The sequence below is a fragment of the Myotis daubentonii genome, chromosome 19 (genome assembly GCF_963259705.1).
Source record: "Myotis daubentonii chromosome 19, mMyoDau2.1, whole genome shotgun sequence".
NCBI classification, from domain to species: domain Eukaryota; kingdom Metazoa; phylum Chordata; class Mammalia; order Chiroptera; family Vespertilionidae; genus Myotis; species Myotis daubentonii.
In genome coordinates, this window is record NC_081858.1 from 10,957,836 (window position 1) to 10,980,345 (window position 22,510).

The 22,510-nt window shown below is 37.3% G+C and overlaps 1 protein-coding gene across 20 annotated transcripts in view; it reads left to right on the forward strand.

Moving 5' to 3' along the window:
• The window catches only part of ATXN2 (ataxin 2), a 96,834-nt gene that overhangs the window by 40,650 nt on the left and 33,674 nt on the right, over window positions 1-22,510 (forward strand). For 11 of the 20 annotated variants that reach the window (XR_009450082.1, XR_009450084.1, XR_009450083.1 and 8 more), the window contains exons 6-15: window positions 1,077-1,091; window positions 4,120-4,244; window positions 7,525-7,616; window positions 8,060-8,257; window positions 9,646-9,824; window positions 11,626-11,871; window positions 14,668-14,850; window positions 16,984-17,181; window positions 17,568-17,675; window positions 18,166-18,236. Coding sequence is in view for 17 of the 20 variants with exons in the window: in XM_059676341.1 (XP_059532324.1) it covers window positions 1,077-1,091; window positions 4,120-4,244; window positions 7,525-7,616; window positions 8,060-8,257; window positions 9,646-9,824; window positions 11,626-11,871; window positions 14,668-14,850; window positions 16,984-17,181; window positions 17,568-17,675; window positions 18,166-18,236 (1,415 nt within the window). In the remaining 3 variants the exon portion in view is untranslated. The remainder of the gene's footprint in view (window positions 1-1,076; window positions 1,092-4,119; window positions 4,245-7,524; window positions 7,617-8,059; window positions 8,258-9,645; window positions 9,825-11,625; window positions 11,872-14,667; window positions 14,851-16,983; window positions 17,182-17,567; window positions 17,676-18,165; window positions 18,237-22,510) is intronic. The other 9 variants (XM_059676343.1, XM_059676327.1, XM_059676339.1 and 6 more) reach the window with 4 other exon arrangements.

Here is a 22,510-nt window from a genome sequence, read left to right on the forward strand (position 1 = left end):
GATCAGCTGCCTCCTGCACACCTCCCACTGGAGATGTGCCTGCAACCAAGGTACATGCCCTTGACCGGAATCGAACCTGGGACCTTTCAGTCTGCAGGCCGACGCTCTATCCACTGAGCGAAACCGGTTACGGCGATAGTTGAGGATTTTGGTGAAGACTTTTCTGGAAGTATTTTAGGGTTTCTGATGTTAAGTCTAATAATGATTTTTAAACTTCCAGTTTTATGGCATTTTGTAGTTTTTAAATATATATATTTGTGTATATATATATATATATATATATATAATTGATTTCAGAGAGGAAGGGAGGAGAGATAGTTAGAAACATCAATGATGAAAGAGAATCATTGATTGGTTGCCTACTGCACAACCCCCACTGGGGATAGAGCCCACAAGAGCCCGCAATCCGGGCATGTGCCTTTGATCAAAATCGAACCCAGGACCCTTCAGTCTGCAGGCTGATGCTCTAGCCCAGCCGTGGGCAAACTACGGCCCGTGGGCTGGTGCTCTAGCCACTGAGCCAAACCAGCCAGGGCTCATTTTGTAGTTTTAATAAATTCAATTTATATTATTTTATGGTATGCTACTAGCCTTTAACTTATTTCACCACTATTCTGGCTCTTTAAAATATTCCCCTACAACTTTGCTTCTTCAGTAATAATTGACTGAGAAGTAAAAGAGGAAAACTTGAGGAGACCACTATCCTATTTCCTGGGTATGGGGCTGAGGGAATGCCTATGGGGGTGGGGGGGAAGCATATTGGTTGAGGCATTTCTTTCCAATCACCACAAGGTGGCACCACTGGCTCAGAATGACTGCGTTTCTGTCCAGAATCAGAAGGAAGGCTTTGAGAGCCCACCGTAAGGGTAGAATAGGGGAGTTTGGGAGGGGGTGGTGGGGGGTGGGGTGGGGGTGAGGGGGACAGATAGTTTTATACTCCTTTTTTCTTATAGTCTAGAGATTTTTGTAAATTGGATGTTTATAAAGCAGGGAATTAAGCACATGATGAATTTATATCCATTATTTCATCTGATAATTTTTATTGTGTTTTGTTTTTTTTCTTTCTGTACCTGTAGTTGCTTCAGAAACAGGTAATATTTTTCTAACAGTCACTTTGTATTCTTGCATCTTGCCTTTATAAATGCTTTTGTTTCTTACCATAGTGGATAATGGAAAATTAATATACTCTGACTTATGACATTAGAAAAATCTACATGCAAATTCCCACAATTGCAATTGATTATAGCCAGTGATTTTTTGAACTTTGCTGGCATTCTGGATACAACATTGTACTATGTAATACCAACAGTGTTTTTAAAAAATCCAAACATGGCTGTTAATAGAGCATTTTTAGGATTTACAGTGATGGTTATTGGTAACAGTGTAGAATGGAATATCCAGGTCCTGATTTCTTTTAGCTAATGGTACAGTGCTGATCTGGAGTAGAGTATTTATGACTAGGGTATTCTCCAGCATCCTGACACTATAGCCTCATTTTGTGCTGACTCCCCACTTCTGCGCATCTTTCCCTAAACTTTTTACTCATCTGTAAAAAGGGATTGTCTTTGGGGAAATTCTGATTTTATTTATTTTTTAATTTAATTTTTAGTTTTCAGAGGAAGAGAGAGAGAGAAGAAACATCAATGATGAGAGAGAATCATTGATTGGCTGCTTCCTGCACGCCCCCTGCTGGGGATCAAGCCCACAACCCAGGCATGTGCCCTTGACGGGAATCAAACCCGAGACCCTTCAGTCTGCAGTAGGTGCTCTATCCATTGAGCCAAACTGGCTAGGGATCTTTGGGGGAAATTTTAAAAGTAACATCATTCCTTATTAAGAGAAACACTTCCACATTTTCCCTTCCCCCATTTCTGCCTTGAAATAAAACCATAATGCTCTAAGTAAAAACAGGTGAATAGTTAATTCCTTTTATAAGGTTGGTGTTGTAAACAGAAGATTTAAGGTAATGTAGAATTGGAAAAATAGGTTATTTAATAAATGGCCTCTTTGTACAGCCTAAACTCTGATCAGCAGAGTAAAACTTGGTTCAGTGAAGTTTGCTTTTTGTTACCCTCAGTGGGAGCCTTGCTGTTTTCTTTTAGAATAATAATATATTATTATAAAAGTACATTTAAGTTATTTTTTTGTATTTTTCAATTTCAGGACAGCTTGCTTTGGTCTCTACTCTTTCCAAATACTTTGCCATACATTCTCACACATCCTGCAGCGAGAAAAAGTCCATTTATGTTGCTGTGTAAAAAAAAATCGCTGCTTTGAGCTTTAATTTTGTGAATAAAAATAATGCTACTTTTAATAATGGGTTTCCATCTAAGTATGTGCTTTATTTACTTAAATATATGCTTTTCTAAAATTAGTGTGATTAAAACATTAACAGGATCTTAACTATAAATTAATAATCCTGTTGCTTCTTGCAGAAGATAACATGACTGGTTTGGAATTTTTCTGTAGTCTAGTTTTCTGTTCTAGTTTTGTGAAAATTAAACTAGTGAATTTCAGCATCCTAATGTAAGTTATTATTTGATTTTTTTAGAGCATTTCACATTCTTGAAAACACACATGCCAAAATTAATTTTTACCAAGAATTTGTGTAACTTTAAGATAATACAGAGTGGGGCTTGACTTAGGTGAATGTCATGTAAAGCCAAGTTTTTAGGACCATCTTCCAGCTGAAGATGACATGAGGTCAGCATCAGTCTACTAGACTCTCTTAGAAAGTTTTCCCAAAATAGAGTCGCTTCTAGTGAGTACTCCTTCCCACTCTCAACTGTAGTGTGCATCTCTGGGGAGGCCCCGCGTACACTCTCGGAGTTTATTACTGCTAGCAATGAGAATTGTGCTGCTGGTAGAGCTGGCAGCTCAGCCCATTAGTGCAGTTATGTCTTTATTTCCTAGTGAGTGTGCTATCCCCATCCCTCCCCACTCCTTCATCCGCCCCTGGTTTGGGATGAGGGGAGGTAAAAGCTAGTTAGGCTTGTGGTGCCATCCATAAATTTGCTGGCACAAATTTCTTACTTGGTCATCACCTTGCCCACTGGAGAGCTGTTAATAGTCACAAAAGCAGTATCAAATAAAAAAAATCCCTCTGGAATTGGCTCTTTTGAGGAGACACAGTTGTTGATTCTTCCCTTCTTTTCCATGGTGGTAGCTTGCAGTAGGGGTGAGCTCCTAATGACTGGGAGCCAGATCAGCTGAAGTATCACTGTCTAGCCCTGTGCTAGATGATGCCATATGAGTCCAGCCACTTAGGTGCAAGCCTTTATCTCCAAAGCATTTTCTAATGTTGCCCCAGTGGACCTTTATTTAACTGAGTCCTAACTCCCAACTAGAGAAAATTTTTCTTTGCTGGGATAGCTGCTATAGATAGATAGTTCCCGTCAGCCAAACATACTGATGCCATGTTGCTTTGACTAGCCAGTGCTCCTCAGTAATATTAGCAGAGGAGAAGCAGACACAAGTGAGAAAGAATGGATCGGAAGTTCAGGTGGCCCTGCCATGTGAACTTTCTGGAGACAGGAAACACTGTAGGGCCTGAATTTTGTAACAGGGCAGCTGTAGGGGAAAATGGGTTCTGTGGAGAATGGGTCACTTAGCATAGCTTCAGTTACTAATGGCAAAAGTATGTTAGGGTACTGATGCTTGCATATAGATATGGGTTCAGGAAGTGGGAAAATCTTCCCATGTTTGGCTGCAGGACCATTGAAGGTATGTCTAATTACTGGGTTCTTTTAACAAAAGAGATCGTTTGAGATGGATGGATAGAAATTTTCTGGATTACTTCAAAAAACACAAAGTAATTATTTTTCATATAATTTAATGACTTGTGAATATATGAAAACATTTCATATGGCTTAAAATTATATTGAAAACATATCTTCATTAATAATTATGATGCCAATTAACTTGTCTAAAGTTAGAAGCATCAGATATCTGAAAGCATACTGTTAATGAATGTTATTAATGAATGTTATTCTTTCTGTATTAGAAATTCCCTTTTCATAATTATTTTTTAGTATACATCTTTGTTGGTAATTTATGTGTATAGTTTAGGCCATTGTGTGGGTGGTTGTATGATCTTTCAACCAAAAACATCCTTTGCAGATGCTTTTACTGACTCAGCTATCAGTGCTAAAGTGAACGGTGAGCACAAAGAGAAGGACCTGGAGCCCTGGGATGCTGGGGAGCTCACTGCCAGTGAGGAGCTCGAAGCTTTGGAAAACGACGTCGTAAGTAAAGTCTTTGGATTCCTAACCGACTTTGGCCGTGTGATGTGGTATGACATCCTGTCACTTGGATTCAATTTAAGTATATTGTCGTTGTTGTAATTATATTTAAAGCAGCAGTTTCATTGTGTAAATGTAGATTGTTGTCTGTATTTCCCCTCCTTCCCCCACCCCCCACCCCAGGGTGGTAAATACAGAAAAAATGTTTCTTTGGGATGCTTATGAATTATTCCTATGTTTTTAAAGTAAGTTATAATAAGCAACTTTCAAATATAAACCATGGGAAACTGGAAATGCCAGAATATTTTGCTTTGAGTGCTCTGCCCCATAAGGCAGCCCAAGGCAAGTGGTATGGTGTCTAAATTGTCTGTTGACTTTAGGTGAGGTCAGAGTACATCTTTTAGGCTTGTCTGAAAAAGAAGTACTAATTATTAAGGTATATACTTAGGTAACTGTATAATTAAAGCAACAAATAAATTTCTTAATCCAAATTAGGATCATTTGCCACAAAAACCTATTTATAAAAGTCTCTTGGCAAACATTTTTACTTTTCCTATAACACGTCATCTATAAATCACATGCTTAATAAAGGCTGTCTTTAGGATTCTGTAAATAAATTTTCTAAACTGCAGAGATAGAAAGCAAAGTCTCTTGCCAAAAATGAGTGTTTAGGGAGCAAAATTAGAATCGTATGAAGAATCTTCCATTGAATATTACAGAGAAGTCTTTTAACCAATCTGTGCTTTATCTTTAAGTCATTGTTCAGTTATAAATACGTAGGCAACAATTTTCAAACATTAAGGAATCACATATAACCTGATGCAAAGGTTCTGAGGTCTGTGCAGCACAGCACCTGCATTAGAGGGTGTAGTGAAGCAGGCACTCTTTTTTTATTGGTAGTGAGGCAGATAAGTGGATCAATGCTTTCCAGAGAGCATTCTGGCAAGGTCTTTTTTTAAAAAAATATATTTCATTGATTTTTTACAGAGAGGGATAGAGAGTTAGAAACATTGATGAAAGAGAAACATCGATCAGCCGCCTCCTGCACACCCCCCACTGGGGATGTGCCCACAACCAAGGTACATACCTTTGACGGGAATATAACCTGGGACCCTTCAGTCCGCAGGCCGACGCTCTATCCACTGAGCCAAACCAGTTAGGGCCTGGCAATATCTTATCTGAATTTAAAATAAACATACACTTTGGTCTAGCAGTTCTACCCCTGGGAATTTATTTTTGCCATAATAGATCCGTAAAACGTGAAAATAATTATGTATGAGGATTTTTTTTTGCAGCTGTTTCTATTAGTGAAAAATTGGATACAGCCTCATTGTCCATTAGCAGGGTGTGGGTTAAGTAGATGTAGTGTACCTTCATTCATTTGAAATACTATATGTCCATGAAAAAGAATAGTAGTTAGGTATGGAAAGATATGCAAGACTTAATGAATGAAAAAGCACATTGGAGAACAAGAAGATCATACTTGGGTTTTAAAATAAAGAGAGAGCCAATTATATGTGCATAGGGACTGTCTGGATTATGTCCAAGAAATTGTTAGTAGTGGTTAGGCACACATTTACTTTTTATTGGCTGTCTTTCTGCAGTTTAGATTTTTTACATGGAGCATAAACTACTTAAGTAACTTTAAAGCCTTCACAAGTAACTGATTTTCTGTCCGTGTTAGGCCTAAGAAGTTGCTTTAGTGGTGGAATTACATTATAGTTTTGTTTTTAAATATATTTTTATTGATTTCAGAGAGTAAGGGAGAAAGAGAGAGAGAGAGAAATATCAATGATGAGAGAGAATCATGGATCGTCTCCCTCTTGCATGCCCCCTACTGGGGATCAAGCCTGCAACCTGGGCATGTGCCCTTGGCTGGAATCAAACCTGGGACCCTTCAGTCCTCAGGCCGACACTCTATCCACTGAGCAAAACCGGCTAGGGCTACATTATAGTTTGATCTGAAGTAACACAGAGAACCCGAGGTCGATGGGTGACCTTAGAGGCAAGCTTTAGTGTTGAAGTTGCCATGGACATTGCTTGGATGATTCTGTGTTCTCTCTTCTGAGATGGATAATGATTATGGACTGTATTTTGGTCTTTCCACCAGTCAGGCCTTTAAAAGGAGTTGAAACAATAGAGAAGTGATTGATTACCTAGACACTAATATTTACCAGTGAAGATTCTTGCCGCCACTGCCCCTGATGGATTAATTCTTATGGATTAAAAAATGTAGTTTAGCCCTGACCAGGTAGCTCAGTTGGTTAGAGCATTGTCCCGATATGCCAAGTTCGATCCCAGTCAAGGCACATACAAGAAACAACCAAATAAATGCATAAATAATTGGAACAACAAATTGACGTCTCTCTCTCTCTCACCCCCCCTCCCTTTTTCCTGCCTCCTGTTCCCCCCTTCCTCTGTCTCTAAAAGTCAGTAAATAGAAAAAAAATTTTTAAGTATATAGTTTAGCTTTAGAGAATGGTAGTTTTCTCATAGGATTGTAGAGTTGTCTATACCGAGGTTACAGGTTAGGGCACCAAGGCCTAAAATTTCATTGCTGAGGACCATAGCTACTAATGGCAAAGCTGGTTCTAAAACCTAGCTCTTGTGACTTTGTCCAGTGGTTGCCTGTTTATTCTCTCATGCTCTTTCCCTTTGAGCCTCTGCCCTCCCAAAGGGAGGGGAGGATGGCAGGGAACTGGTACCCTGCGCCACCTATAAGTAGTGATGCAGCAGGGAAAGCTTTGGCTTCTCCCTTTCTTCCTCCAAAACACTGAAAATCGTTTTGGCTGTCAAAAAACACCCCTTGTCCCGCACAGACCTGATGATTAGTCAACTCATATCACAGACCTGATGATCAGTCAAGATTTCCAGTAAATACCCTCTAGAACAGCGGTCGCCAATCAGTGGTCTGCGGCCCACTGGTGATCGTGAGGTCCGAAAGGTTGGCGACTGCTGCTTTAGAAAGATGGCTGTTAGGATAGGGAGAGAATCCTGACCTAAGGGGGCTCATGTTTTATGAAGTAACTGAAATGTTCTAAATTTTTATTAATAACCTGTTAAATAATTGTTTTATATAGTTATTTACCAACTTGTAGGGGCTGATGTACAAGAAAAGTTTTTCCTTAAAACATTTCTAAAGGAAAATTTTGCCTTTTAATTTTCTAGATTGTGCTAGTATAGTATAGTAGGATAGATATTGTTAATGCAGATATTGATTGTAACTGAACTAAAGAAGACAAATACTTTGTCATTTTGAAAAATGAGCTTCATTTTCTTCTAGTCTAATGGATGGGATCCCAATGATATGTTTCGATATAATGAAGAAAATTATGGTGTAGTGTCTACATATGATAGCAGTTTATCTTCATATACGTAAGTTTAAAAAGTTTGCTTTTACTTTAGTGCATTTGTCTTTGGTTATCCATTTAAATTATGATGTTGAATAAATTCTGTTGCTTTTAAATTAAACAATTCTGTGAAAGCATTATCTATTACTCCCTAAGCTGATAAATTCCCATTAAAACAGGGAATACACATAGTTTACATATACTCTAAATGTATGCTCTATAAACATTTTATAAACTAAATTAGCAAGTCTAGGAGTTATGGGGGAATAATCAATTTAATGGTTTTGGAAATGTTATATTCCTTTAGGGAAAAGATAACATAATTCAAGTTTTGATTTACAATAAATATATCACTGTAACTCTCTTACAGTTTTACCAGAATTTCAAACTCTAAACTCCCTTAATAGTTGATTGTGACAGTTATATAAATTATGACTTACTTTGCTTTTTGTTTTCCTCATGTTTCAGCGTGCCCTTAGAAAGGGATAATTCAGAAGAATTTTTAAAACGAGAAGCAAGAGCAAACCAATTAGCAGAAGAAATTGAATCAAGTGCCCAGTACAAAGCCCGGGTAGCCCTGGAAAATGATGATAGGAGCGAAGAAGAAAAATACACAGCAGTTCAGAGAAATTCCAGTGAACGCGAGAGTCACAGCATCAACACTAGGTATTTAAAGGAAATCATGATGCAGTATTTTGGATACACCATTCAAGGTCTGTGTGAGAAGGTGTATTATTATTATTATATTTCATCTTCCTTTAATGTAGCTTAGGTAGGAAATGCGAATGGAATTGCTTTAAGGTTCTAGTAGAGAAAAGATTATAGAAATCTTAGAAAGTATTTTTAGAGCATCAGCTTTCTGTTGGCAAGTGTTGGATATACAGCGATGAGTAAACCAAAGTCTGGAAGAGCTCATTTAGATGAGCGGTATGTTCAAAGTACTAGGGACGTTCAGAGTGAGGAGGAACTAGCATAGCCTGTAGGGTCAGGGGGGGTGACATTTTGTGATAGCATAGTAGATCTGTTGGCCACTCAGAGAAATAGAAGAATTCCTCACATGGTGAAAAGATATGTGGAAGAACCCCACCACATATCTGAGGAAAAGGCCAGCTGTTTCATGTGTGTAGGATACAGGGTGAGTGTTGAGGGTGCAGGGGTGGCCACTGGTGATAGGAACTGAGGTAGTGAAGGGCTTCACATGTCACATTAAAAGAACACCTTGCAGGTAGGGGATGCGGTGAAGGAAACTCTGGGACGTTGAGAACTGACTGAACCATGGAGACCAGTTAGTGTTGCAGTAGTTCAAGTGTGAGAACTTGGTAACCAACTAGACCAGGGCTAGCAATAGAAAGGTTAGAAAAACCAGGGGTGACTGAGGTTTATTTGATAACTAAGTGGGCTGGTGGTTGTACTGGTAATGGAGACAGAAAACATGGAGCAGGTTTGAGGGGAGATATAATGAGTCTATCTGCAGTTTCTTGCATTTGAGGGCTTCACAGATCTTCCATTCATCTATTCACACGTGTTGAAAAGCACTTGCTATATATTTGGCAGCGTAAGCTATACATTCCGTTTCACCACACTCCTAGCTGAGAGTCTGGTGATTTGAATGAAAGTGTACAATGGGAGATGTTGAGGCTGGGACTGGCAGGGGAACTCGGGATTCATCAGCATTGTTGATACTAAAGTCATGAAAAACCGTGAGTAGGCACAGAGAGAAGAGATCTCAGAAAACAAAGAGAAAGCCAAGGAAGAACAAAGTTTCAGGAAGGTAGACTATACTTAATAGAGTCAGCCATGAAGAGGCAGAGTAGATTAGAATGAACACACGTCTGTTAAACTTTGCTGAGGAGGGAGAACCTGAGGGAAATGAAAGGCGCGAGCTAGAACTCAGAGTAAATTGGAAGCAAAGGGTTTCTGGGAGTGGGGCAGTTTGGTTTAGTGTTTAACCTTTTTATAAGAAGAGTTCCCTTCTGCCTAAATTACTTTTAGGTTTGTTTTATTGGCCTGGTTCCTATTAGGATAAAGTCATTTAGAGGATCTCTCATTTTCAGGGAAAATAAATATATTCCTCCTGGACAAAGAAATAGAGAAGTCATGTCCTGGGGAAGTGGGCGACAGAATTCACCGCGTATGGGCCAGCCTGGACCGGGCTCCATGGCATCAAGATCCACTTCTCACACATCAGATTTCAACCCGAATTCTGGTTCAGACCAAAGAGTAGTTAATGGAGGCAAGTATTTTGACCAAATTTGTCAATGTTATTGATCAAATATATTACTTTCTAAATAATTACAAGTTTACATAATGATAAGAAGGTGCACACCTTAATTTTTGTGGAGTTGTTTTCACTTTAAAAAATTATTTAAATTTACCTTTGTGGATATCAAATTAGTAAAGCTAGTATAAGTAATTGGAATACATTTAGCATGAGAAATACTCATGTATTAAGATAAAGTGCTAAATTTAACCAAAGACATTCACTTGGCAAAAACAAAAAACACTCCACATATAAAGAAATTGGAAACTTTGGGTAGGTTCTCAATTTTAAAAACACTGGATGATAAAGTTGTTTACACAAAATTTAAATGGAAAATCCTATTCTGTGTGAAACATTCAGTGGTTAATATAGATTTATTTTCACTTACTGTTTGCTTATATATTTATATTCTGCTTATTTCAAGAAAAGATTTGAGGTGACTTGACAAGACATGACCAACAGTCATGCGAAGAAGGTGACAAATGAAATGTGCTTCAAAACAACCAAAACAACTCTTAGTGTAAAGACGGCTATTGCAGTTTAGCTGAAGTAAAAGAGACTTCTACTCTACCTCCTAAGTCTAGATTGAATATAGCTCATAGGTCATGGATCTTTAATATAAGTCTGGTATACTAGAAAGCAGTACCGTAGACAGTATGGAAATATAGTAATTAATAATACTTAAGGGGGAAAGTGGGCAATCCATTTTAGGTATCTAAGTTTGGAAAGTTAGGAGGAAAAATAGAGAACACTAAGTTTCCAATTTCATTTTATTGAGTCTTTCTCCAGAATTCCTCTCCAAATGAACACTCTTGAGTATTTTGTATACTTAGTATTGGGGGGTGAAATTTCTTTGCTCACCGAGTAAAGAATTTCAGTTGCTCATGAACAGAATTCCCAAAGTAAAAAACCTGAAGGGGCTGGGAAATGTATGATACTCAAGTGTGTGGCAGCCTGTGGAGAGGAGACCTGGACTGTTTGCTAAGATGAAGGTAAGTGATATGCTATGTTTACATGTTAGCTGTATTTTGACCTGTGCATATCCATCAGTGTCAGTTATTTGGTGATGACTGCTCTGTAGTTGTATTGTTCATTAAGCAGTTTCTTAGACGAGTTAATTATCTTTAGATAAGTAAAGCTGCATAATTATACAGAAGGTCCCCCTTTTCCTTATTTGATAAGATTAAAATGTTTTTTGAGAAGGCAATGAATGTTAACCTTTGTCACTCCCATGACTGTAGAAAATAGTGGAAGTAATGTTTTATTTCTACTTGAATGAACTTGCTTAATGAGATTTCAGACTGAAGCTTATGTTCAAGTATAAACTAGATGAAAATCAGGAATGGTTATGAGAAACCAGCATTTTTAATGGGATTTTATAGTTGATGCTTATTTTCATTATGTCTCAAAAGCTAAAACTAATGTAAATGTTATTCCTGAGCTTTGTGATTTATTGTGTGAAATTATCTATATGTTATACTTCTTTTATCTATTTACTGAGAAACAGTTGTAGAAGTAGGATTAATAGGCAAAGTCTTAACTGTCTTCTTCAGTAGTATGTGTAGATCCTAATTAACCCTTTGGGAACGTGTATTCATTTAAACAGATTAACTTTAAGGAGGTTAAAGTAAAATGTGAATTATGTCAGTTTAAGTTATGCTAAAACTTATCACAAATCAAATGACTGTCCTCAAAGGGTTAAAATGTACAAGAAATCATTTTTGTCATTTTACTTTTTTTTCTGTTTACTTTTTTCCCTCATTTTTTTCTTTAGTTTTTATACTTTCCTTCATATCATTTGTTCTGTCAGGTGTTCCCTGGCCATCGCCTTGCCCATCTCCTTCCTCTCGCCCACCTTCTCGCTACCAGTCAGGTCCCAACTCTCTTCCACCTCGGGCAGCCACCCCTACACGGCCGCCCTCCAGGCCCCCCTCGCGGCCATCCAGACCCCCGTCTCACCCCTCTGCTCATGGTTCTCCAGCTCCTGTCTCTACTATGCCTAAACGCATGTCTTCAGAAGGTACAATACCACAATTTGTTCATGTTTTTGTTTGTCTTTGTTTAACTCCTGTGTGAGTTTAATTAGAAAAGTTTCCTCTTCATTATTTGATAACCTATAATTTCCGTGTTTTAACTTTAGTTTATTAAAACTATTTCTATTAACCTTTTGTTCATTAGAGAGAAATTTGATAAAATGCTGTGTGAAGCTATGAACTATCCTGAATTGTAAGAAGGGGGATTATCTCTGCCTGGTAATGATGCTCCTTTACAGCCCCAGCAGGTCTGCCCAGGGCCTCCCTGATACGATGATTAATGGCGAACAATGAACTCTTCACCCAGTCTTGGACTTACTGTAGAACCTATCATTTTATAGCTCCTTGGCCAAGGTATTAGTGAACCTACCTGTTGGCCGTAGGCAGGAGTGGTGATTTAGGGATATTTTTTGAGAGGGACATTCCATATATCTGCCTCTTTGTGTCAACCCTTAGATTACAATAGTGTTTGGTTTTATGTTTTGGGAATTAAAAAAAAATTAGCTTTGCAATATTTTATAATGAAAGTACTTGAATCTGGAAGAAGTTCTGGATCTAAAGTAAAATTGTTAATAAAAACCATATCTGAATTTTAATCTTCAGGGTTTTGTTTTTTATTTATTTTTGCCCTTGTAGGAAAAAAGAATATAATTTTCAGTCAATATGTGATGCTAATTTGCCATTGCTACACATCAACTATACGGATGTGTTGTAGAAAGGTCACATTTTAACTTAAATGCAGTGCATAAATTAAAAACCTGTTTTTTGACTGATAATGTCCTTTTGATCAAATGTTTTTTACCTGATTCGTTCATTAAAATTGCCTTTTATTAGCTTCTGTTGAGACTGATATGGTTTTCTGGTGTAAAATGCTTCCCCGGAGAAAACTATGCTGCCTGCTTTTAATAAATTGTTGCCCTCCAATCAGAGAGGTCGCGTGACCTTGACTACAGTGGCTAACCGTCAACAGCAGGTTTTGCTGATCTTCAAGGTGACCTCCTTACTCTGAAGTGCCTGTAATGGTGGCCACTAAACAAAAAGTTAAATTCTGTCAAAGTATTGTCAAAGGCCATTGTTTAATTAAGTGATGATGTTGTCATAACTTATGTTGGGTAAACAGGACTCCTTAGTGAGTGTGAACGTCTACAGTGAGGTGCATGGGCTGTTTGTGGACTGACTGTTCGGGCAGAAATCACCTGCATATTCGGGGATGCTGCATCTGAGGTTTCTTGTTAACTAATTGGAATTAAAAAATGTTTTCTAATCATGTAGGTAGGTGACAGTGAAGCATTTTTAAGTGTAAACTTCAAAATTAAAGCTATTAAATATAGTGGTTTTCTGTGCTTAATAGAGGGGAGTATATTTTGTTTCTGTAAGTATTTGATATATTACCAAAAAGAATGAGGTTTTTTTTGTTTTTTGTTTTTTTAAATATATTTTATTGATTTTTTATAGAGAGGAAGGGAGAGGGATAGAGAGTCAGAAACATCAATGAGAGAGAAACATCGATCAGCTGCCTCCTGCACACTCCCCTACTGGGGATGTGCCCGCAACCAAGGTACATGCCCTTGACCAGAATCAAACCTGTGACCCTTCAGTCCGTAGGCCGACGCTCTATCCACTGAGCCAAACTGGTCAGGGTGGGAAATGAGTTTTTTTTTAAGTTGCAGTTTGATTTCATTGAGGTATGCCAACCTACTGTAGCAGTCTTTTTCTAAGAGATATTAAAAAAATATGTAAAAATATGCAAATACCCAATTCTTAAATCATTCTTTGATAGAAGTCAATTATGTCTCCCGTTGAAAACTATAATATGTAAGATTAACATTCTTTTTAAGATTGTATCCAGGATTAAATTCCTGCTGAGGACACAAACTAATTTGACATTATGCAAAGTTTGGCAGCAGGTGAGGTGAGGAGCCTGCACTTTGACATGAAGGAGTTTTGCCAAGTGTTGGCACTGTCTGGCTTCTCTGATGAGAGCTGTTCTGTCCAGTTTTTACCTGTTTTGTTTGAAAGTACAGTAGACTTCTTTAGAAATAAAGTTAAGGGGGTGACAATTAATTATGTAGGATTTTGATAATTCATATCGTGCAGATTTCTTCCCCAAATGTCAATTATTCTGGTTCTAAAAGTCATTCCTTAACAGTAGGATTTTCAGCTCATAGCCTGTTGAGTGAGGAACTGCTTACTGGTGAGAACTGATTAAGGCATGGGTTGTAAAATTGATTACCATGGCAGAAGAGGTAGAGAAACTTAAGGAGGATATGTACATATATATTAATAATACAAAGATATATAGGGATTACTAGTTTTTAAAAAATATTTTTATAATTTTAGAAATAATATAGCAAATTTGAGGTAAAAGCTAAAAGTATATATGGTAAAATAAAAATTATAGCATCATGTAGCCATAACTTCTGTTAGCATTTTATATGTATATTTAAATGCTTATAAATAATGGATATAGGTTAAATTGCTAAAATTTTTAAAGAGTTATGACATCTTATTGTGTGATTTCTTACCATCAACCTCATCCCGGATCCCTTTCTTTAAAAATAAAGAGAAATAAAATAAAATTTATTTATAAAACTTCATAGCATTCTACAAAATAATCCTGAAAGAATATGGCCAAAAATATATATACCCGCCCCCCGCCCCCCCTTAAACCAAGGAAAAGAGAGAATCAGCTGTGTGTGAATGGGGTGTTGTATGTATTTAGCAGGAAAGTTGTACTGATGGACATTGTGGCATTTATGTAATGTTCGCTCTTCCTTTCTTAGGGCCTCCAAGGATGTCCCCAAAGGCCCAGCGACACCCTCGAAATCACAGAGTTTCTGCTGGAAGGGGTTCCATTTCCAGTGGACTAGAATTTGTATCCCATACTCCACCGAGTGAAGCAGTGGCTCCTCCCACAGCAAGGACCAGTCCAGCGGGGGGCACGTGGTCATCTGTGGTCAGCGGGGGTAGGTAACACGTGGATTAGAGCATGATGACAGTGTTCATTTTGTAATTCTAAATGTAAAAAGGGCTGAGCTCAAGCTGAGCAAGAATATGTGTATATGTTAAAAATGAAGTAACCAGGAATCGGAAAATGTATATATTCTGGGCTCTACAACTCACTCTCATCATATGTTAGAGCAAATCTGTGATCATTCTGAATTTCAGTGTCTTAGTGAGTAAAATTTTTGCCTATTCTATTTATGGACTTTTGATGAGATTCATATGCTACTTATAAGTATGAATATACTTTTTATATATAAAGTACTGAAATATAAGTTAAGTACAGAATGTAATGCCGTTTGGAGGGACCATATTTCCTATCCTCTTAGTAGCTTGATTCATTCCACATACATTTATTTTGGGCTCACAGTGCTATGTGTTTCTATGGCATCTGTATATGGCACTAACTACTGACTGTACTTTCCTTACACGGAATATCAAACACACGAGAGGCCCAAGATTTATCTGTGACTAGCCTAAGGAATGTGCTGACAGCAGCTATGTATAAAAAGTACACACACTTTGACTCGATCTTATAATTAAACTAAGACTGCTTTTTCTACTTATGTTTTGCTTTCATGATAACTATAGAGAGGGCAGGCAGTGATTGCGTATTTTGGTAACAATCTTATTTTAATCAGTGCATCGAACCTTTAAAAGAAAAAATACCTTTAAGCTTAACAAACAAAAATATACCCAACTCTGTTAAATGTCTTTAGTTGATATACACTGCTCAGCTTCATGAATGTGTGATTGTATTGTAAAGTCCTTTGCAGTTCCTGTTTTTTCCTTTGGTTTCCAATTATAAGTAAATAACAATTCAATTAACAAAATAGAATTTCTAAAAATCTGTATTTCTCCATTTCTGCCATTAATCATGTGACATATTCAGATAATCTGGAAATGAATTTTGAGAGTAAAGCATGATTATAGGAGTGAAAGAGTGAAAACATATTTGTTGTAAATACATATAGGACAGTATAACAAGTTTGTTCTTTATAATAATTTAAAAAATTGCAAATGTTGAATAATAATTTCCCTCCATGACCCTTGTGACTTAATGAACCTCTAATGTGAAGCAAGTTGAACCATTTTCTCTATACCTTTGAATCTGAGCTCTACAAATGTGTTTATAATGGAATATGAAACCTGATTAGATACTTATTTTGAGGCTGTGCATATGAACCCTTGCTTGGGTTATCTTCCCCTCCTGGCTAAATTGAATCCCCGATTTCCTTAGTTACTGCAGAATGGATCTTGATGTGGCAAGAGAGAACATATAGGATTGGTTGCAAGCTGCTAAAAGGTGTTTGAGTTTGTTAGAAGGATAAATATATAAGCCTGCTTCTTAGGGATACACACACAAGCACACACACATACCTTTAAAAAAATTTTTCTATTGATTTCAGAGAGAAAGGGAGAGGGAGAGAGAAAAACATCATGGATGAGAGAGAATCATCGATTGGCTGCCTCCTGCACACCCCATAATGGGGACTGAGCCCGCAACCAGGGCATGTGCCCTGACTGGGAATCGAACTTGACCTCCTGGTTCATAGATCGATGCTCACAACTGAGCCACACCAGCCAGGCTACACACTTTTTTAAAAAAAGAAACTGTCTCACTTTTTAGTAAAGAATATTGCTATCTTTATTTTTTTTTAAGTGACATTTATCTTACCGTAGAAATCCAGTTTCTAACTTCATTTAAAATATTGCCTTTAGACTTAATATATTTAGTTAGAAGAAAAAACTACAGTTGTACTTAGCTGTTAGTATATTCTCAATCATTACCATTTGTACTAAGACTTTGGAAAAGAAAAACAGGGTGATGGGATAGGGCAGTGGTCGGCAAACTGCGGCCCCATGGCACAAAATACCATGTGCGGGCGCGCACGTACAGTGCGATTGAAACTTTGTGGCCACGCTCAAGGGGCCAAAGGGCCACATGTGGCTCGAGAGCCGCAGTTTGCCTACCACTGGGATAGGGTAATTGGGAATGGGGGTCAGGTAGGACTATTTTTACCTAGATCTTAAGCTCTTTGACGAGGTGACATTTGAGCTGAGAATGTAATGGATAAGTTTTCTTTTTCTTCTAGTTCCAAGATTATCCCCCAAAACTCACAGACCCAGGTCTCCCAGACAGAACAGTATTGGAAATACTCCTAGTGGACCAGTTCTTGCTTCTCCCCAAGCTGGTATTATTCCCACGGAAGCTGTTGCTATGCCTGTTCCAGCTGCATCTCCCACGCCTGCCAGTCCTGCATCTAACAGAGCTGTCACCCCGTCTATTGAGGGTATGTAAGAAAGGACTTCCGATCTGTCCTGTTGTCTGCAGAGTGCAGCTTTACAGGTTGAACATTATACAAAAAATGCTATGCTTTATTCAAGGATAGGTATTTGTGTGCACATTTAAAGTTTCATGTGAATGAAGTTAGCTATTTAAGTAATACTGCTAATTTTATGTTGTTATTGACTGTCTTTTGTTAAGAGAGTTAACATTCTTGAGTAGTAAATATTAACATAAAATTATTGATGTTTCATATGTCTGCAAAGGAGAAAAGCCTCTTTAAATGGAAATATTATTTTCCAAAAAAGTAGGAGACAAATTTTTTGAATATTTTCCCATTTTACTGTTCTAACATTTACCTAACTTTGAATTTTTTAAAAAATTATTTTCTAGCTAAGGATTCCAGGCTTCAAGATCAGAGGCAGAACTCTCCTGCAGGGAATAAGGAAAACATGAAGCCCAATGAGACATCACCCAGCTTCTCAAAAGTTGAAAATAAAGGTGAGAGCTTTAAAAAGTCTTTAGGGAAAACTGTAGAAATAGAAAGGAGTATGTCTAATCTCATGCCCAATATAGAGTATTTTTGTTCAACACTTTTTCTTAGTAGTGTGCATATTTAAATGTATAATGTGACAAATGCTAAAGCCTATAATTAATGTATTAAAATTTTTATTATTTTGATAATAACTTATTTTCATTAAAAAATATATTTATTGATTTCAGAGAGGAAGGGAGAGGGAGAGAGTGATAGAAATAGCAATGAAGAGTTAACTGACCAGCTGCCTCCTGCACACCCCCGCTGGGGATCCAGCCCCCAACGTAGGCATGTGCTCTGACCAGGAATCAAACCGTGACCTCCTGGTTCATAGGTCCACGCTCAACCATTAAGCCACACCAACCGGGCAAATTTATTTTAATTTCTATCATCCTATCCTAAAAGAATTTAAGTTAAAGATTAGAAATAAATCTGTAATCATTACTAATTTTACAGGTATATCACCAGTTGTTTCCGAGCATAGAAAACAGATTGATGACTTAAAGAAATTTAAGAATGATTTTAGGGTAAGTGTTGCATTAGAATCTTAAGAAATAAATATTAAACATTACTAAGAATTTTTATGTTATCCGTTTATAAAAATGGATTATATATACAACCACAAACATCGAACTGTGTGCATAAAAAGCTAAACATTCTTAAAGTTGTCTTTGCCTATGCTTTAGGGTAGCTAAAATCATGAGATTTTATAAGAACAATATAGATATAAGATGAAAGGGAATATAATTTTTAACATTCGAAGCTACCATAAGTTATTATTTGGTGTTCATTTGATTACTTGATTCACTGAAGAGCAGAGCAAGACCAAGGTGTTCATTATCTGATGTGGTGTCAGATACCCTGCACTCTGGGGTGGTGATGTAGTTGCAGATTTACATTTTGTGCACAGATTCATTGTGGTAGCAATCTTTGGTGGACTTGCTGAACATACTGTAATCTCACCCGGATAACTGTTTCATTCTTTTGCTCAATATTTACTAATACACTGTGCATATCAAGGTATATTTTGAGACCAACTCAAGAAATCACCCTGAAACTTAGCTTCTCAGTGGGGAAAAAATCTGATCATCAGCCTTTCCCTCACGTAAAGTCCTCCTGTGAACTATTCCTCAGCTGCACTCTCCTGTCAGAGGGAAGAGTATTTTTCCTGGACTCTTCTTTTTATTTATTTAATGCCATAACTTTTTATTTCTTTTGCATTATGTATGAGTTCTCCAAACAGGATTTCTAGGTTAGGTTCTCCTATACACTTCTTTTCACTGCATATGAATAGATCTCTAAGCAACAGATACTATTTTTCATAATCTTCATTTTGTTAGCAATAGATATTCTTGCCCATTTGCTGCTTTTGTTTCCTCCACATTATTTTTTACAGTCAGTCATTCAGTTCCTTCCTAGAGTACACTGCTTTGAGTTTATTAGGCTTTGAAGGAAAGAAATATTTTTGCTTTGAAGCATATAAGTTGGTATATTTTTGTAACAGTTTTATTGAGGTAAAATTGACATACAGTTTAGCCATTTTAAAGAGTATAATTCAGTGGTTTTTAGTTTATTCACAGAGCTGTACAACCATCATAACATTCAATTTTAGAAGTTTCGTCATCCCAAAAAGAAGCCTCATACCTCTTAGCAGTCACTCCTCATTTGCTATCAAATACCGCTGTCCCCACAGGTCTTAAACAACTACTAATCTGTTTTTTGTCTCTATAGATTTCCCTATTCTGGACATTTTATATGAATGGAATCATACAGTATGTGGCCTTTTGTGACTGCCTTATTTCATCTAGCATAATGTTTTCAAGGTTCATTTATGTTGGAGTATCTATCAATACTTCATTCCTTTTTACAGATGCCATTGTGTGGATAGACTACGTTGTTGATCCATTCATTAATTGAGGTGTCGTTGGGTTGCTACCACTTTTTTACTATGAGTAATGCTGCTATGAACATTAGTGTACAGTCTTTGGGTGGACATATATTTTTATTTCTCTTGGGAGTGGAATTTCTGGGTCATACGATAACTCTGTTTTTAACCTTTTGAGGAAAACTTCAGGCTGTTTGCCAAAGCAACTGTACTATTTTACATTTCCACCAGCAGCATATGTCACAGTCATAAAGATTTGCTCTCTTACTTTTTATTTTTTTAAAATATATTTTTATTGAGTTCAGACAGGAATGGAGAAGGAAAGATAGAAACATCATTGATAAGAGAGAATCATTGATCGGCTGCCTCCTGCACGCCCCCTATTGGGGATTGAGCCTGCAACCCAGCATGTGCCCTGACCATAGTTGAATCTGGGACCCTTCAGTCCCCAGGCTGACGCTCTGTCCACTGAACCAAACCGGCTAGGGCTGCTCTCATTACTCTTAAGAGCTGTGATTATTTTAAGTAAAATTTTTTTTTGTTTGGGTATTTTTTGTTAAAAGTATATTTTATTTATTTTTTAATTATTTTCTTGTTGTTAATCCTCACCCTAGGATACTTTCTCCATTGATTTCCAGAGAGAGTGGAAGGGAGGGGGAGAGACAGAGTGAGAGAAACATTGATGTGAGAGAGGCACACCAAGTGGTTGCCTCTCACACGCACCCCACCGGGGATCTACAACCAAGGTACAAATCACACCCAAGACCCTTCAGTCTTCAGGCCGACGATCCAACCACTGAGCCAAACCAGCCAGGGCTTGAGTAATTTTTTTTATGTTGTGTGAAGTAGGGCTCCAAATTCATTCTTTTGCATGTTGATATGACTTGTCTCAGCACCTTCTGTTGAAAAGACATTTCATTGAATTGTACCCTTGTTGAAAATCTATTGACTGCAATTGTGAAGGTTTGTTACTGGACTCAGTTCTCCACCATAGAGCTATGTCTGTCTTTTATGCCAGTACCACACTGTCCCTGTAATGTCTTCATTTAATAGGAATCCTTTTGTTATCAATTCACAACTTTCTGTAAATCTTTTTTAATACTTGACTCCTAAATCCCAGGTAGATAATAGCATTAAAACTCTATCTCTTTAGGATTTTTAGTTCTATTACTATTTGGGGCCTTAGTAATCAAATTCATTAATAATTCTATTCAGATAAAATGTTATTAGCTTTACCTTTTTATTGAGTATTTCTTATGTATCAGACACTGCTCTAGTGTTTATATGATAAACTTTTTATTGTCCTGTCATCCGTTTGAAGTACATCTTATTATTACCCTATGTATACATAGGAAACTGAGGCAAAGACAAGTTAAATAATTTCCCAGATTCTCATAGCTAGTAAAAGATAGGCCTGGCTGTCTTGTGTTTGAGATTCCATCAATGCTTTGGGCAGTAGCTAATGCATAGCAATGCACTGCCTTGTTCAGCGAATGAATCATCAGACCCACCCTCATGACATGCACGTGTCCTGAACTATGATGGTTCACAAAAATCTGGTCTTTCATTGATGGTTGTTTTTTTTCCTTTGAGAGCCAAAAGCAAAGGCACCTATAGTAAAAATAAATAAGTTGGACTGCATTAAACTAAAAAGCTTTTCTGTACAGCAAAGGAAACCATCAATAAAATGAAAAGGCAACCTACTGAATGGAGAAAATATTTGTAAATCTGATAAGGAGTTAACTTCCAGAATATATAAAGTACTCCTGCAAGTCAAAGAAAAAAATTATTTTTTAAAAAATTAAAACATGGACATAGGACCAAAATAGAAATTTTTCCAAAGAAGACATACAGATAGATGGCTTAACAGATCCATGAAAAGGTGCTCACCATCAAAACCACAATAAGTCCCAATCGGCTGGACCCCAGCAGCATCTTCCCCCTGGTGGTCAGTGCACGTCATTGCGAGTGGTTGAGCTGTCAGCATATCATTAGCATATTATGCTTGGATTGGTTGAACAGACTACCGGACACTTAGCATATTAGGCTTTTATTATATAGGATGGATGGGCCTTGAGGGCATTGTGACAAGTGAAGTAAGACAGAGAGAGACAAATACCATCTGATCTTTCTTATATGTGGAATTTTTAAAATAGCAAAGCCCAAACTCATAGATAGGGATTGGTGGTTGCCAAAGGCAGGGGTCCTTCAAACTGGTGAAAGTGGTCTAAAGGTACAAACTTCTGGTTGTAAAATAAATAAATCACGGAGGTGCAGTGTACAGCATCGTGACCACAGTCAGTGCTGTTGTATTGTATATTTGAAAATTGCTAGGAGAGAAGACCTTAAAAGTTTTTATCATAAGAAAAAAATGGTAACTGGTGATAGCTATTAACTAGACATACTGTGATTATTTCATAATGCATTAGATCATTATGTTGTACATCTAAAACTAATGCAGTGCTACATGTCAATTATATCTGTTTTTAAAAAGTGGTTCTATTTTGGAGGGGGGAGAATCTGTTTTCCCTTAGGTTTATTATACTGTAGATAGGATATATGCCAGAATGCCCAAAAGCATGAATTGCGCCTTAGTTTTCCCATTTGTAAGATGTCAGTAATAGTATCTATATCAAATAAGGCTGTTGTAACTACTGAGTGAGTTTGTAGATACTTCAGAACAGTGTCCAGCCCATAGTGAGAACTACAGATAACGTTTACCTTCATACAAACAACAGAAGTCTTACTTTTGCCTTACTCAAAGACCTTTGTAATAGACACTAGAGAAGTCTTCTCTAGTACACAGTTGGTCTGTGTCACCACTATTAAAGGCTTTTATGAACAAATGCTGGCTTAAAACTTAAATGTCTATATTTTGACTTAAGTTATTACTGAGTTCAAATAAATGTGCTATCA